Genomic DNA, 15469 nt, shown 5'->3' with positions numbered 1-15469 from the left:
TAAATAACTAATGAAGGCTATTTAACTATTTGATTGCGAGAATATTTCTTCCTGATACAATCAAATATTAACTACAATAATTGAGCAGTCTCTCAAATGGAGAAATGTTAGCTCAAGCTTGTTGTTTTCACAACTGGCCAGTCTGAGTATACCACACTGCACTAACCCATCTGAGCCATATGCTTCCAAGAGATTTATTTGGATATTTGTCCTGTGGGAGGTACTGGCATGTCATTGGCATCATTTATAAGATGTAAATAAAATCATTTATAAGATGTAAATAAAATAAGATCAAAATTCCAGGCACAATGTTCCTTTTCGACCTCCTGTCTTCAAGTAGCTCAGTTCATGCAAGTTTCATGGGGAGATTTAGAAATGAATATAAAGAAATAAATTTAGAATTTATTACCTCTGAGTTCAGCAACCTAAGAATTAAGGATGTAGGCCAGGTTAGTAATTCAGAGCCTTGCAGTGGTCAGTGGAGAGAGATAGAACCTCTGGAGAATTTCATCTCATCCTAAAATGGATTTTTGAAATAGATGGGATTAATAACCCTTTGGCAATGTATAGCATTTTTCTATTTCTTACAGAGGAAGCTTAGGACACTGCCTTCTACCATACACCTAGCTTCTAGACAGCCTCGTTTAGATGAAGTTAATCTCACTAGCGACAGCAGCTTCTAAAACTATGGTGTAGAAAGATCTAATTATATCAATGTGAGGTTGTAAAGACCAGGGCAGAGCAGAAGGACTCACAGTACAGAGCTATGAAATGTTTGGCGTGTCATATTGACAACCATCATCCCAGCTCTGTGGCCAAGTCTCAGACTCGAAACATGTGTCACTCATTAAGAAAGTCCTTCCCCTCTGAAGGGCCCAAAATATATATTTGTGTTGATCTGCCATGTCCAAATAGTTGCCTACACCTTGCTGTGGTCCCTGATGTGCTAAGAACAGACTGTCCCAGATGTGCAGTATGTCCTGGGTTTGGTGTACTCTGAGTTTGTCATGCAAAGGGTGGTGAAAGCAGATGGACAGCAGACAACACTGATTGTATAGAGTGGGAAGTCTGGTAGCAGAAAGTACCAATTTCTTTGGGTGAGTAAAATGATACAGCAAATGATGAATTACTGCAATCCCTGGCAATATATTACATACACTCAGGTAATATCAACTTGTCAATATGAATATAAAATAAATAGCTTCTACCAAATTTTTTTTCTCATTTTCCGCATCAGGAGCTTGCTCTTTAGCTCTAGTGTAAAATGTTTAAGGAAGTGTCATAATAGTACCAATATAATGAAAGACTTGTAAAAGAAATAAGGTTGACAAAGACTGCTGCCAATTTTGCCTATCAGGTCCTTTATTTATAAATTGCATTAGTTTGAGCTCAGTAACTTTTGGCTCCTATGTTTTAAGTTTTCTCTTTCTGCCTATTATTATGTGTTGAAATGAAAGTATTTGACTCACTTGAGCACTCACTTGAGTCGCTGGGGAGATATGGAGGGGGTCTATGTAGAAACTAATTGTGTTTTCCCTGTTTTCAACTGTGTTTTCCTGAGCCTGGATGTAAGCTAGTGCTCTCGTCAGTGGTTGTGGTCTGTGTCAGACAGGTGACAGTTATTTCATTTTGGATGGGCTGGATGGTGTGTCCCCTCATGCAGATGTTGGAAAAGGAAAGGAAGGCATGTAAAAGGCTCTTACAGAGGTGGCTCTGCTCCAGGGAAATCTCAGAGAGCCACAGCAATCTGCTGCCTGGGCTGGCTGAATATTTCATAGAGAATAGAAAGCAGAACACAAAAGAAAGTCTGCCTTAGCAGACAGCTTATTTCTTCTGAGCAATAGTACCTAAGGAGCACACACATGTTCATTCAACCTGGGACTGATGTAAAGATTAACAGACTAACCCTGGTTGTTTAATTGTTCTTGACTGCTCAGCTTTCCTGCCCAGGATCTAGGCAATATCCTGATGGTATTTCTCTGCTTCCCATTCCTCTCTACTTTTCTTACTGCAGTACCTACAGCAAGTAGTAAGAATAATTCCTCAAAAAACACAATTATTTTATTAAATTCAATTTAAGACCAAAGCCTTCTAAGTGTGTACAGGATGGACCTTGGTGTTCTAGCCATCCTAGTCAGTCTAGTGTTTTTAATGTCGATGATAAAAAAAGTTGCTGAAGCTTGAGATCATAATCTCTAGTGAAAGGTCTCCATTTGCTTCTGCCTTTGCAGGACTATGCTGAGAAGGAGAAAGCTGCAGCCAAGGCTCTGGAGGATGTGAAGGCTAACTTCTACTGTGAACTATGTGACAAGCAGTACCACAAACACCAGGAATTTGACAACCACATCAATTCTTATGACCATGCTCACAAACAGGTAAACCTGACAAATATCTCTGCATGTTACAGCGGTCTGTCTTCCTTCCTCATTGATTATGGGGGGTTTCTAAATTCACTCAAGTAGAAGACAATTCATCATTTGATATTTTCACCTTTAACATGCTACTTTCCATTAAAATAAAATGGGAAATAGTCATTGTTTTAGTCTTCACCATAATTTCTTTTAAGCCACTCTGACTGAAAGACCTCAATCCACAATTTTAAATACATGCTTAATACCACTATCCACAATTAATTTGATATATTTAAATGTGGAATTACTTATAAACCAGAGAAGGGGGGAAAGACCACTTCCATGAATAGCCAGTTCTCTCTTTTTTATGCAGAAGGTGTATCACTATGCTGTTTCAAACTGGTTGTGCTGTTTCAAGGGCAGAAAAGGGGGGGGTTGGTTTTTGTTAGTTTGTTTGTTTGTTCGTTTGTTCGTTTGTTCGTTTGTTTATTTGTTTAAAAAAAGCCTATATTTCTGAAGTTAAAATCTGCGTCTCATAATGTTTCACAGGGTGAAATACATTTTCCCTTGCATGCAGAACATGATATAAAATAATCCCTACTCTTGGACAAGATGTTGGATTCTTGGGAAAAGATAATAGATACTAACTTTTTGTCATTAATTTTGTGTAATTTTGTCAGGCCTTTATGTGGTAGGTATATATTATTCATATGTGCTTCTTATCCTTCTTTCCTATATCCTAGTTTTCCTCCATTTTTAGCAAAATCCGTATTTCAGTTGATAATATGTAAGGAAAATGCAATTAATTCATATCAGGACTTCAGAATTTGAAGAAAATGGTTTGCAAAGCTCAGGAATTAACATTTCTGAACCTCTGATGTGACAGATCCTATCTGCTAACCTAACATGTTAATAGCATGTAACTGAATTCCACAGTGTATCTTTCTGTTCTATATTTCTTCTTGTGTTTTCATTACACAGTTCAAGTGCTCAGGTATTGTGCACATTCAAATTAGTGTCTTCTGTTGATCACACTTTTGGTTGCACAGGGGGCAGGAAGTACCTTACAAATATGTGAAGCAGCTAGAAGTTGCAGGTGTTTCTGACAGAGGATTGGAAATAATAATGTTGAGTAAAATAAGCAGTGCTAAAGAAAAAGCTCTTCACTCTACCTGTAAGCGGTCTTATCATCTTCTGCAGTATCACAGAGGATGTAAATCACCCTGGAATTTTCCATATGCATCTATCACAGCACTTCATTAACAAACTGCCTAAACTCTGCCCATCCATCCTGCTGAATTCGAGCAGCCCAGAATCAGCTGCCCAGGGGTAATATTGGGACATTTCTGTTCTATCACTCCCAAACTGGAGTTATGCATTTATGTGTTAAATCAAAAGCAATTCCTCACATCACCATTCCACTAATTAATCCGTAAAAATGTCTATAATAATACAAACCAAATGCTTTTCCAGATCCTAAACATGTTACTCTAATCCCTATAAATCTCCATTTGCTACACAAATGATTTTTTCACCCTTCAGCTGTTTTTTAAGTCATTAGAAATACATCTAGACTCAAATGGAGTCACTTGTGCCCTCCCCTCTTCACACACTCCCTGTGCAAAGAGCAGTTTATGCTAAATCCAACAGACTGCTTCGTGCACCATCTATGATTGCCTTGTTGGGCAAGGGAGGTTTGGGCAGGTTTCTGTTATAAAAGGGAGTGTTTAAGCAATAAAACTCTTCTTAGTTTTCAGATAAATTTAGTGCTTTAAAAGCTGCCAGGCATAGCACTGGAAACTAAGAGTCTGCAAGAAATACACGACACATAGAGAATATCAACCAGCAGTCCAAGTTCACCCCATCCTGCCCTTTCAGATGTAGTTCAGAAGCTCAGTTAGTGCAGGATTAGCTAGCTACCTCCTGATGTGACAGGGTAATTCAGTCTCTTCTCCCTTCTCACTTCTTGACTGCTCATCCAAGTCTGGAAACAGCATTAGTTTGCCTCTAGGAATAGTGTGGGTGTGCCCTTTTCTCTGCCTTTTATAGTCAGTCACAGAAAAGCCTTTACTCTTCATACTTTTATCAGAGTAATCTTCAAAGAAAACAATTTAATTTATGGTTTCCTGTGATTTTAGCTAGCTTGGTTTCAAAATGTTTGTTCTTTGAGGTACAGTAGCCACTAGAAGATCTTTCTCTGAAGGCATGTCTCTGGGTATATATTACCCAGCAGTAATGAGGGTAGCTTTAGTGGTCTGCACGCATATGTTCTAAATATCATTCTTCTAATGGAGAGTAAATTAAAATGAGAGACTCTTTACATCTCAGTAACAATACGATGTAGTCCCCCCATGTGATTTTTCCATTTAAATGCTTCAACTTCAAAACAATGTTTAAAGAAGATAGAAAGGCAGAAAAAAAGATTGCATGGAGTACTTAGACATAAGTCTTTTTGTTTGTCTTCCAGAGAAAACAGATTTTATTAAAGAATTATCACTTTAATCTCCAAATATGGTTTTATAAAATTATATTTATGATCCATTTTCTTATCAATTATTTCATCCAGTTGTTTCAGTAGGAAGTCCTGAGTTCTGGACCAAGCAGTTGGCATACCAGCCACTGCCTTCCCCGTCCTCAGAGGCTGCAAAATGTTATGATGACAATATGGCCTTGTTTGCATAAGTGGTTTTTCTGCTATTTTTCTGTGTTAGATATTATTCTAAAGCAGTACACTCAGACTGACTTTGCCTCTCTCTCTTCATGCTACATACCTTCGTACTTATGGTTATAAAAATACAATGTATGTATGTGTACATATACACATATACCTGCATAAAATTGTGACAGATCATCAAAAATCAATACTTACGTCCTCATTATCTTCTGTAACACTGTAATGACCCTGGACAATTCTAATACTATTTATATATTTTTGAGAAAAAGTGTCTGAGTATTAAGCAATTCTTATTTCTTTTGGTTGTCTTGTCAGCGTCTTTCTTGACACACTAGTCTATAAGAATTTTTCATTGGTATTACCTGCTATTGGAAATTCATTTCTTTCAGTGCAGGACTGGATAAAATGAACTCGGAAAATCTCTCTGAGTGAAAGGCTGTACTCCCATCCATCTTTGCCTGAGCTCTCTGTTAAACCTGATACTTAACAAGGCTGGGGCAGGAGTATGGGAGTCCTGGGACACCCTACTGCCCTGTGCATACATGTCTCATCGGCCCAGCACATACCAACTAACCCACTTGAAATCACAGCTTTTTGTCTCTGCGTTTTTTTCTTATGACTTTATAAAGCCCTGTGCAGCAGTCACAGGGAGTAACACTGAAAAATCTGTGGTATCTCTCATCAAGCATCAAGGTGAACAATGCTTTCCATCACTTGCTCACCGTATTCTCTGCAACAAAAGTTAACTGCATCAGAACTGAGTACCTTGGTGCTGTCAAAGCTATCTCAACACTGAAAAGTATGAGGGTCCTGGTGCAAATTCATTCAAAAGTGATTAAGATATAGATAACCAAGATATAATATATGTGGAAGTATGCTGCATGCTAAGCTGACAATAATGTGTAAGTATAGTTTTTTTAACAGGGTTTTTAAGTCATACACATCTTTAAAAGGGAGCTTAACTTGAGCAGAGGTGTCTATTTGGTTGACATTATTAAATGGAATCTTTTAATAACTCCAGGTCATGCATTACATTCATCCATTCAGTTGACATCAAAGTAGTTCGAGCTTTCAATTTTTTGTATAAATAATCCTTAGCAATCAGCAAGGCTTTTAGATGTCAGCAAATGAGAAAATCACAAATCTGTACTGCAATATAATAATCGTGATGATAATAATAATAAAAATAATAGAAATAAGCAGCAAAGAAAAACAAGACTGTATTGCCATCTTGGGGTTTCTGACAACAAAACAAGTCTTAGTTTTGTTGTCTAAATACATCACATTATCTCATGTGATAAAAAACAAAACAAAACAACAACAAAAAACCAAAACCAAACAAATGAAAACAAAAAACAAAAAAACAAAAAAACCCACAAAAAACCTCCCCACAACATAAATTTTAGTGTTCTTGATGCAGGCAGCACTGTGTAAGTAGGTGAACAGAACTTTCAGCCTACTCTATTTTGCATGCACATACCTGTATTTTAGTATTTATATCCATGCATACTAGCATTTGGATATATTTCTGGAATGAGAGTCTGATTTAGTGTGTACAGCTGTGGGCACTTACTGTTAAGCCTTTATGGTGCTTGTGGATTTAAACTCTAATTCAGGCAGAGATTTAGCTCTGCATCAAAGCTAGCAAACATACTTGCATTTTAGCTAACGTTGCTGCTACCAGAAAATGTGCTGATAAGTTAACATAGAGAAAGCTTCAGGAATAAGTGTAATGCTGAGATCTTGTTTGTTCATCTTGAGGGTGGTTTTTTTCCAGCAACTCCATGTTTATTGGATGAAAATGAAGTCATGACTTTTGGCTCTAAGGTAAACCTCTATTGCCCAAACAATTTTCATATGGAGGAAAGGAAATTGGTCTGGCAGTATCTGAGGGATTTCACCTTAGTATCTGGGAAATTAGGCAAACACACCAAGAAACCTTCTTCTGGATGAAGTAACATAAGAATCAAACAGAAAGTACTATACCAGCTTGAAGGTTCCTCACTATGTGTGGTTATTTGATCTCTGCTTTTTTCCGTAAATACATAAGTGGACCCACTGTCCCTCTTGTACTACCACGTGGACAAGGCTGAGGTCCTTCCCTGTAGGTCCTGCTTCTGCACTTTTGCATCAAGACACTGGCCTTTAAAAAGGGTCTGCTTTTTTAAGGCCCAGTTTTGCACGTGGGGTCTGTACTCTCTACGGCTTTCTCAGAAAATAATCTAGGTGGCCAAAGACCTCAGAATTTCTTGCTCTCAGTTAGTAAGAGGTACAGTCTTCAGTCACAAAAATCACCTTAGCTTAATGCTTGTTAAGAAATACATGTATATTTGTAACAAAACTTTCACATTCCTCACACCCTCAGGAAGATTAAAAGCAAAAGAAAAGGAATCAAACAGTGGAAACAGTAATATGATGTTAGATTCCCTCAAATGGCTGGTTTATAAGTGGACTTCAACTGATACAGGAATTTTGTATGTGTGGTAGTTATTTTTTAGATACCAATGGATTGCTATGCTCAAAAGCAACTATCATATCCACAGATTTTTATCTGGGTGCGATTTGGAGGGTGTAAAATTAGGTCCAGTCCTGAGAACAATGGTGACCTTTCTAAGAGGTATGCCTATAAGCAGTCCCACAAAAATAAATAAAATTATTAAAATGCATAAAATGAAGGATGCTCATATGTTTTACAAGAGAAGGGGCTTAGAGATGAAAGTTATTATTATTTATTTTTCCCATTTTCAGAACATTTACCATACGTATTTCTAACCAGATTAAACGCGCCTGACACATACATCAAAATATTCCCATTATGATTTGATACAGTCAACAGTTTCTCAGATTTTTTCCACAAATTATTCTTTAATTTCAGTGAACTGCTTGTTTATTTTTTACTTTAGGCAAATTTATTACCAGTTTATATTTTAACTATACCCATTAGACAACTATTTAGAATGATCATCTGTGCCAGTATACCATTTGTCAGACACTTCTGCTTCATCACAATATTTATTTTCTCTTGAATTTGGGGAGTTTTGATGCTGAGGAGTTCTTAACTGTTATTTTATTCATTATTCTACCATATATTTATCAATTCAATTTTCTCTTCTCTTTCCTTTTAAGCACATCTTTCTCTTCCCTTGGAAATAGTATACTCTTTACATTTCTGGCATAAGTCTTGGGTTTTTTTTTAAGGTGAAGACCAAAGCTGAAAACAAAGAATTCGTTGCTATAGTCTATCCTATTGTTTCAGTGTCTTTTTGCTTTAAAGACACACTGTTCTCTTGCTCACTGTGAAATCAGTGATTTTCTTATTGTTGCTTATGCCTATGACATTTATTACATTTTCTAATATCTGTAATAGTTTCACACTTTCTTAGCTTTTTATTATACATTGATTTTTCAGTGTGTGTTCTTGTTCATATTCCCAAAAATTACTTCCACTCTGACTGTTACTGTTCCCAAAGAGCAAGTTTTTGATAATTTCTTGCTGAATAGTTACCCTTTTCTCACACTGCCTATTCCATAATTAACTTTAAAAGTTTTTCTCACTCTTTCAGAGTTTGTTCATGTGAATTGACTCCTTTTATTTATCCTTTTTGTTTCTAAATTAGTTTTGATTACAAACTAGTTTACCCCATGATTTCTACTGGATTGTTAGATACAGAACTAACTGTGACGCATATAATTAAGGTTTCCAAACACTTTGTATTTTAAGAACAAGTTTTCTGTGGCTTCCAGCAATTGGGCTGAAATTTTCTTTATGGATCACCAGCTTTAATGACAGTAAAAATACATAGTATTTGCAAAGTAAAGAATAAAGAAGTGATAAGGCATTGGAATCAATGCTGTTCAGGCAGCCTACTCTGATACTTTCATACATCTACCCTTTAATAAAATCATTAATCTCAGGTTTCATGTTGTTTCACTGAGGAAAACTCCCTGGCCCAGTATTGAAGATGGACTGTAGTTCAGAAATTAACCCATTTTGTGTAGGGGAGGAAGCTGTTGGCTGCAAAAGAACTGATGATGTGAAATGAGGGGTAAACAGAAGGAGAAGAGGTGGGTTTAGGAAGCACTTATGGGAAGAGGTGTAATGGACAGAAACAGCAAGAACTGAAAGGCATGGAAGTATCACTCAGAAATAAGAAGACAAGAAAGGGAGAAAAAGGGGTTATAAGAGGAAGGACCTGGAGAAATAAGGGGAACACAGTAGGAAATTCTCAATGTCAGCCATTTATAGCCACCAGTGTCTGTCATTGCATTTAGAGCCAAGAATCTGAGTGAATAGACCACAAGTTTAATTCTGTTAACAAGAATACCACAAATATTATGTTGGCACACAATGTTGTATTGAAAATAATACAAAGGACTTGCACAACATACAAATGACTGAGGTCTGAAAAAAACCCCAAAGAATGGAATATGTAATGCTGTTGTTCATCTTGTACCACTTCTAGATAATATAAGACCAAAATTTTCTTGTCCTGAATGCTTCTTTCTGTTATTTAGGCAGAGAGAAATCCTGCTTTTCTTAAAACATATTTGCATCACAGCTGCTGTGCTTCAGAGCACCTGCAATCCGGCATTTTTGAAACGCTGAAGTTGATTGTTCAGGGAAACAATCAGATCGTGTCACATCACAGAAATTCATGTAAATAGAGGTAAACGTAAAGCAACACAAGATGACATCAGCATTTAAGCAAAGCAATGGTGTACAACATACTCACAAAAGCAGGATATAAGCAACAGGATAATTCTGTGGCTTCACTTACTAGAACATTTATTTTGCCAGTTTGAAATTACCTTAAAGTGAATGTTTGCTTTCTAATATTATGCAATATTTTCTTAAATTTTATGAGGGAAGGCTTGTATTTATGGGTCTGCTACACAGAAATGCTTCAATTGCGCACTAGAGCAAGTGCATGTACTACAGTAGTTCTAGTACAACAGAAGCAGTATTATCAAATACCACTGAGCACACTACAGTGATTAGGAGTGACTCAAGGTAACAGATCCCAAAGAAATGTCACCAGAAACAATTCTTTATTTTAAACTTACCAATCTGTGCAGATCAGTGCGCTTTATAAACACCTGCTAAACCTGCTGCCCTGACAATGCTTTGCTGCTTTCTTATTACTCAAGGATAGAGTAAATAAATTGGCAATATTCATCCTTTTTAAATTACACATTACTTAGAATAATGAGATTCATCATTAGCTGTCAAAAAAAAAAATCTTGCAAATAATGCAGAGCCTCTTTTAAATTTCTTGTCTTGATAAGCTAAATTTTTAAATGCTAGATGCTATGGAATTACATTTGGTATTCTTTAGAACGAATGCTAATCAACATGTAAATTAGCAATTTAACCCTCTTTAATTTGGAAAAAGCCCATGGGACACCTAATTCATAGTTGTTAATGATGGTCCAATGACTGCAGAATATTTCTTAAGCATTTAATTACATAAGGAATTAAGGAAGTGTATCAGATTTTGGTATTTATGACATATAATGTCAGTTAGAGGGAGTGCTTTTCATTAATGCTTGTGTTATTGTTCTTTCCATTCTTCTCAGAGGTTACACTTTTTAATTACTAAAGTTTTAAAAGTAATTTTTCAAGCAGGAGGAATGGTTGATGCAGTGCAATGGATGTCTTATTCAAATAAGCAAGGAATCAGAAGGATTAGATTTGTAACAAAAAAAAAAAAGATGATGCCAAACCACAGGCAAATATGAAATTCTGCCTTTAAATTCCTCACCCAGATCATGAAGAAACATATTCTTCTTTAATTATATTTAGACAAAAGGTGCAGTTAATCTGGTAGAAACTCAGCGTCTCTGGTTTTCCATTGTTTCAAACTTTGCTTCTGTTTCAAAAATGGACAAGGAAGAAAAAATCCCAAACCCAAATTAATTGAAACATTTTCTTATGACTGATTTAACATGGCAATGATAATTGAAATCCCAAAAAAATTTTGAAACAAAAGACTTTCTGAAACATTCCATTCAAATAAAAAAATGGTTTTGAGCCAGTCATAATTCTATTTCCTACTGCACAAAAAGTTATTAAAACCAACATATTCCTCTTTGGTTCTGTGTTCTGAGATGCTAATACATGCAGTGCATGAGATATTACCTAAATAAATGAGATAGGTACGTAGAACCTAAATATTTACATTTAGATTATTATTATTCCCTATTAACCTTTAGGGCAGTCAGGCTGGAGTTGTGCCTGTGTTGTTTAATGAACAAGATAAATTATATTGGACATTGTTGTCCTTTTTAAAATCTCTGTATTCAGGTGCCTTTTCCACTTTTTAAATGCCAGTTATAAGAACAGAAGAAGCAGAATAAACAGCACGTTTTATACCTACTTCTGTGCAAAATGTTACCATTCATGCAAAACCATCCGTTTACTATGAACTAGTAAGAACTGGGCAAGACTGAACACAGATGTACATTATGTTTCATGTGCCAGCTTCACACGACGGGCAAATATTATGTAATGTTGTTTATAGGCCACATTTGGTTGGGATCTTTTTGTTAAATCTGTAGATCTGGAATACTTGGTGTCATTTTAAGCTCAGGCTCTACAAATTTTACCTCACATAGTGAGGTGATAGGGACAAAGCAATGCTAGATGCTATGATTGCTTTTATGTCTGTTCACAAGTACTTTAATTCATATTTCTGGAATTATTTTACAATAAGCTATTATTAAGCCAGATTAAGGAACCCGTTCCACAGGTTATGAAACATCGGTACATATTTTACCTTGGGCAACTATGTGACATAATGAGCTTTTTGGAAATACAGCAATTAGCTGTGTTAGCAAAACGTTGTCCCCTGAAATATTCAGAGAAAAATTACATTTCACTTGGCTTCTGCATAACTTTTGAACAGTGCTCTCTTGCTCATATCTTTCCCTCGTCTGGAAAAATAATAATTCTTTTGATACCACTGACATCCACGAAGTGTATCTGGCACAATAGGCATCTGTCCAGAATCTGCATCTATTATGGTTCTGTTCATTTTTGACTGTCTGCACCTTCAAAACAGTAATTAATATGCAAGAATGTAGCTGAGCAATTGATTCCTGTGGAGCTTTAAGTCAAAGCTAATCAGCTATGTTTGTGTTGGAGGGAGCATACAATGTGCCTTGTATGTCTTTAAGGGGCATTCATAGCACAAACAAATATTTAAAAGCAAAACAAAAACATATCTGTGCCTCACCAGGACAGCAATAAAAATGGTGAGATTAGTCATTTATTACCCTTACTTATTTAAATGCATTAATTAGCACTCTTAACATATCTCTAAGGGAAAACTAAAGGAGGTAAGCCAGATCAATTATCATTTCACAGTTCTTACAATTTTATAATAATTAGGCTCCACCAGAAGCCATTAAAAAGATGAGGTCACTTTATCTTCTCAAGTTAAATTGCAAGAGAATATCTAGAGAAATGTAGAGGACATGCATGTGAATACCAAACAAACATACTAAGACAAGTGATGGGACAGTAAAAAAAAATGTTTCTTGAAAAAAACAGAAACAAAAAACCCCCAAACCAACAAACAAACAAAAACAAACCTCCCAAAAAAACTAAACACTCATTCACTCATTTATCAGGAAATGTTGCTTTTAGAGCAGAATGGTTCCTCAGGAATGTAAGAAGATCAAAACTGTTTTTATTCAGAAGTTTTACTCATTTAGTTTCAATCCAGTTGAAATGGTTCATAAAGACTGAAATACTTCCCTTCGACAGTGTTACAAAAAGAGCTTTTCAAAATTTCTTGCAAATTATTTAAAAATATCTTTTTAATATCAATTGTAATGTAAGCATACATTATGTTTACTATTCTTGAGATACAGAAATTATGAAAATATTAACTTTAAGGCATTAGGTTGTGTTCCTATTTAGATGCATTGACATCAAGCCACTTGAAATTTTCATTACTTAAAGAAGTTTTCAGAATTTTACTCCTCCCACTAAGGTCGAAAAAATCAAGAAACTCCAATTGTCAAAGTTAATTGCAGAGCAGAAATTCTAGACTTTTAAGTGTGTAAGTATAGGGGAATTGATAGAAACCCACTGCAACCCTGTAGCATACCTTATGCTTGTAGTTAGCATTTCTCAGCTTGTTTTCAGCTCTTAGCATGTTGATGGATTTTGAGCACCGCTTCCTTCAAAACAGGCACCTAAATACTCATGTTTAAAAGTCACATTCCACTGCTGTGTATTTACACTTCCCATTTAGGATCTGTGGTATTCAGCAAGGCACTAAACCATACCTAGCTGAAGCAAAAAAACCTATGGCTTTTATTCTGAACCTGCCTTGAATCTCTAGTCTTAGATTGGATTGTGTGAATAACAAATCATAATTAATTGATAAATTCTAAGGTAAAGTAATATCATGTTTAGGAGCAAAACAATGCAATTTATTAAATCACATAAGTTCCCCAGGGAAGTGCTTACAGCACCAAACCTGACAAAGTTCAAGAAGTGTTTGGACAGTGCTCTCGGGTACATGGCTTGACTCTTGGGGATGGTCCTGTGCAGGACCAGGAGTTGGACTTGATGATCCTTGCGGGTCCCTTCTGACTCAGAATATTCTGTGATTCTTTGATTGTTACCAATATTTGCATACAAGATTATTGCCTGAAAGGTTAAATGTAATTTTCACCTTTCAAAAGGAATCCAGAATATTCAGATTAATCTCGTCTTCAGAGCAAAATTCACTCTTCTCATCAGCTTGTAATGACCATCCTTTCTGCGTTCTGCATTACTTTTATATCATTTGAGCCTGAGTTACATGCAACATTCAACTCATTGACATAATCTTGGCTCTCAGTAGCCTGTGTCAGATTATGATTTCCTTCCCATTTTGAAATTTAGCACAGGATAATGTCCCTTTGCTTGGTTAAAAAAAATAAATTCAAATTCTGGCCTTCAATTTGAAAATAATGATAAATTGCAACAGTACACATATAAAACAGCTAGTCATAGCCTAAAAAATCTGAACATAGAACATGTGAGAAGTGTACAGTAATTGCTATAGCAATTTTCTGTTATTTCTAGGAAATGAACAGAATTTTCTCTTATGTAATTCCTTTTTTGTTTTTGCACAAGGTACCCTTAAAAGCTAAACCAATAGTACATTGAAAAACAACGGATTTTTTTTCACAAAATTAAAATTATAACATATGATCCAATTGTCCTATTTCTCCTTGTCTCCAGAACAATTTCCAGTATTGGTTTAACTCACCTAGTCCAAAGAATATGAAGCCACTATGAGCATATTGTATGTGTGTTGGTGCGTATTTTAAGAGGCTTGTTTTTCCACTTGACACATTTCAGTTGCAATTCCACAATTTAAAAGTTTTAATAGTTTTCTAGAAACTGCTCCCTGAAAAGGGAGAAATGAGCATGATGTAATTTTATAATGCTGTAAACAGACTTCTAATTTTTCATGTGGACATGGGCATGTTGAATATTCTAAATCTGATCTATCACTCACTGTTTCTGAAATACTTTATGTCACTTCTCAAATTCTTTCCTGTCACTTGACACAAAGAACCTTTTAAACAAGCTTTACTCTACTACTACTCCCAGGAAATTAAAGATCAACTTCAAATTTTCAAATGCGTGTTCATAGCAACACTTGATACAAGAATGAATACAAACTGACATGATCTGGAACATGGCTAAGAGGGTAACATTAAATGTTGCCTCCCACAACTCCAAAACATATGAGTGGAAAAGAGAAGTAGTAAGGGATTGCTCTTATAAAATTGCATCATGTTCACTTCTCCCTTTTCAAGGAGCAGTTTCTAGAAAACTATTAAAACTTTTAAATTGCGGAATTGCAATTGAAGTGTGTCAAGTTGCAGCTCTGTGATATGTTACACACCTGTGGGCTGAACTGCATATCTTGACCTTGCACTTACTTTTAGCTCCCTCTCTTAGTAAAAGCCTCAAGAACTGCAGGTTGCAACAGCAGTAAGTTCAAGGGGACAAAATACAAATTACCGGTGGCAAATAAATAATATTTTAAGCATGTGGCAATAAAAAGTGAGCTAGATAGGACTAAAATACCTTTGTCTTTATAAATTGGAAAATTAGGTCATCTTTCACTCTTCACAGTTTGGTCATCTTTTTTCCATGACACAGTGAATTTGCTTAGGAAGCACGTTATTGCTTTTGTTATTTCAGGAGGAAATGCTGCCTAACTGAGGAGAGAGATGAATAAACCAAGTAGAGGGAAGAAAGGACACTAACATCAAAGGAGACAACACATTATAATAATGCAAGAAAAAAACTGGAGAATAATTAAATAAAATAAAAAAAATAATGAAAATAACCTTTTTAAAAATCAGTAAAATTTACTGAGATGTGTTCTCAGAGGATTGTCTCTGATAATCAAAGGCTAAACCAGGTTAT

The 15469-nt window shown here is 35.7% G+C and overlaps 1 protein-coding gene across 1 annotated transcript in view; it reads left to right on the top strand.

Annotated features, from left to right (window-relative positions):
• The first annotated feature begins 308 nt into the window (after positions 1-308).
• ZNF804B (zinc finger protein 804B) overlaps positions 309-15469 on the top strand; it is a 33809-nt gene continuing 18648 nt past the window's right edge. The window contains exons 1-2 of the mRNA XM_029961895.1: positions 309-449; positions 2232-2375. Coding sequence (XP_029817755.1) covers positions 309-449; positions 2232-2375 — 285 coding nt within the window. The remainder of the gene's footprint in view (positions 450-2231; positions 2376-15469) is intronic.

The sequence above is a fragment of the Manacus vitellinus genome, unplaced genomic scaffold, assembly GCF_001715985.3.
Source record: "Manacus vitellinus isolate BGI_N305 unplaced genomic scaffold, ASM171598v3 scaffold_3_pilon, whole genome shotgun sequence".
Lineage (NCBI taxonomy): Eukaryota > Metazoa > Chordata > Aves > Passeriformes > Pipridae > Manacus > Manacus vitellinus.
Note: the sequence above shows the minus strand (reverse complement) of the source record. Positions and strands in the feature narration are given on the sequence as shown.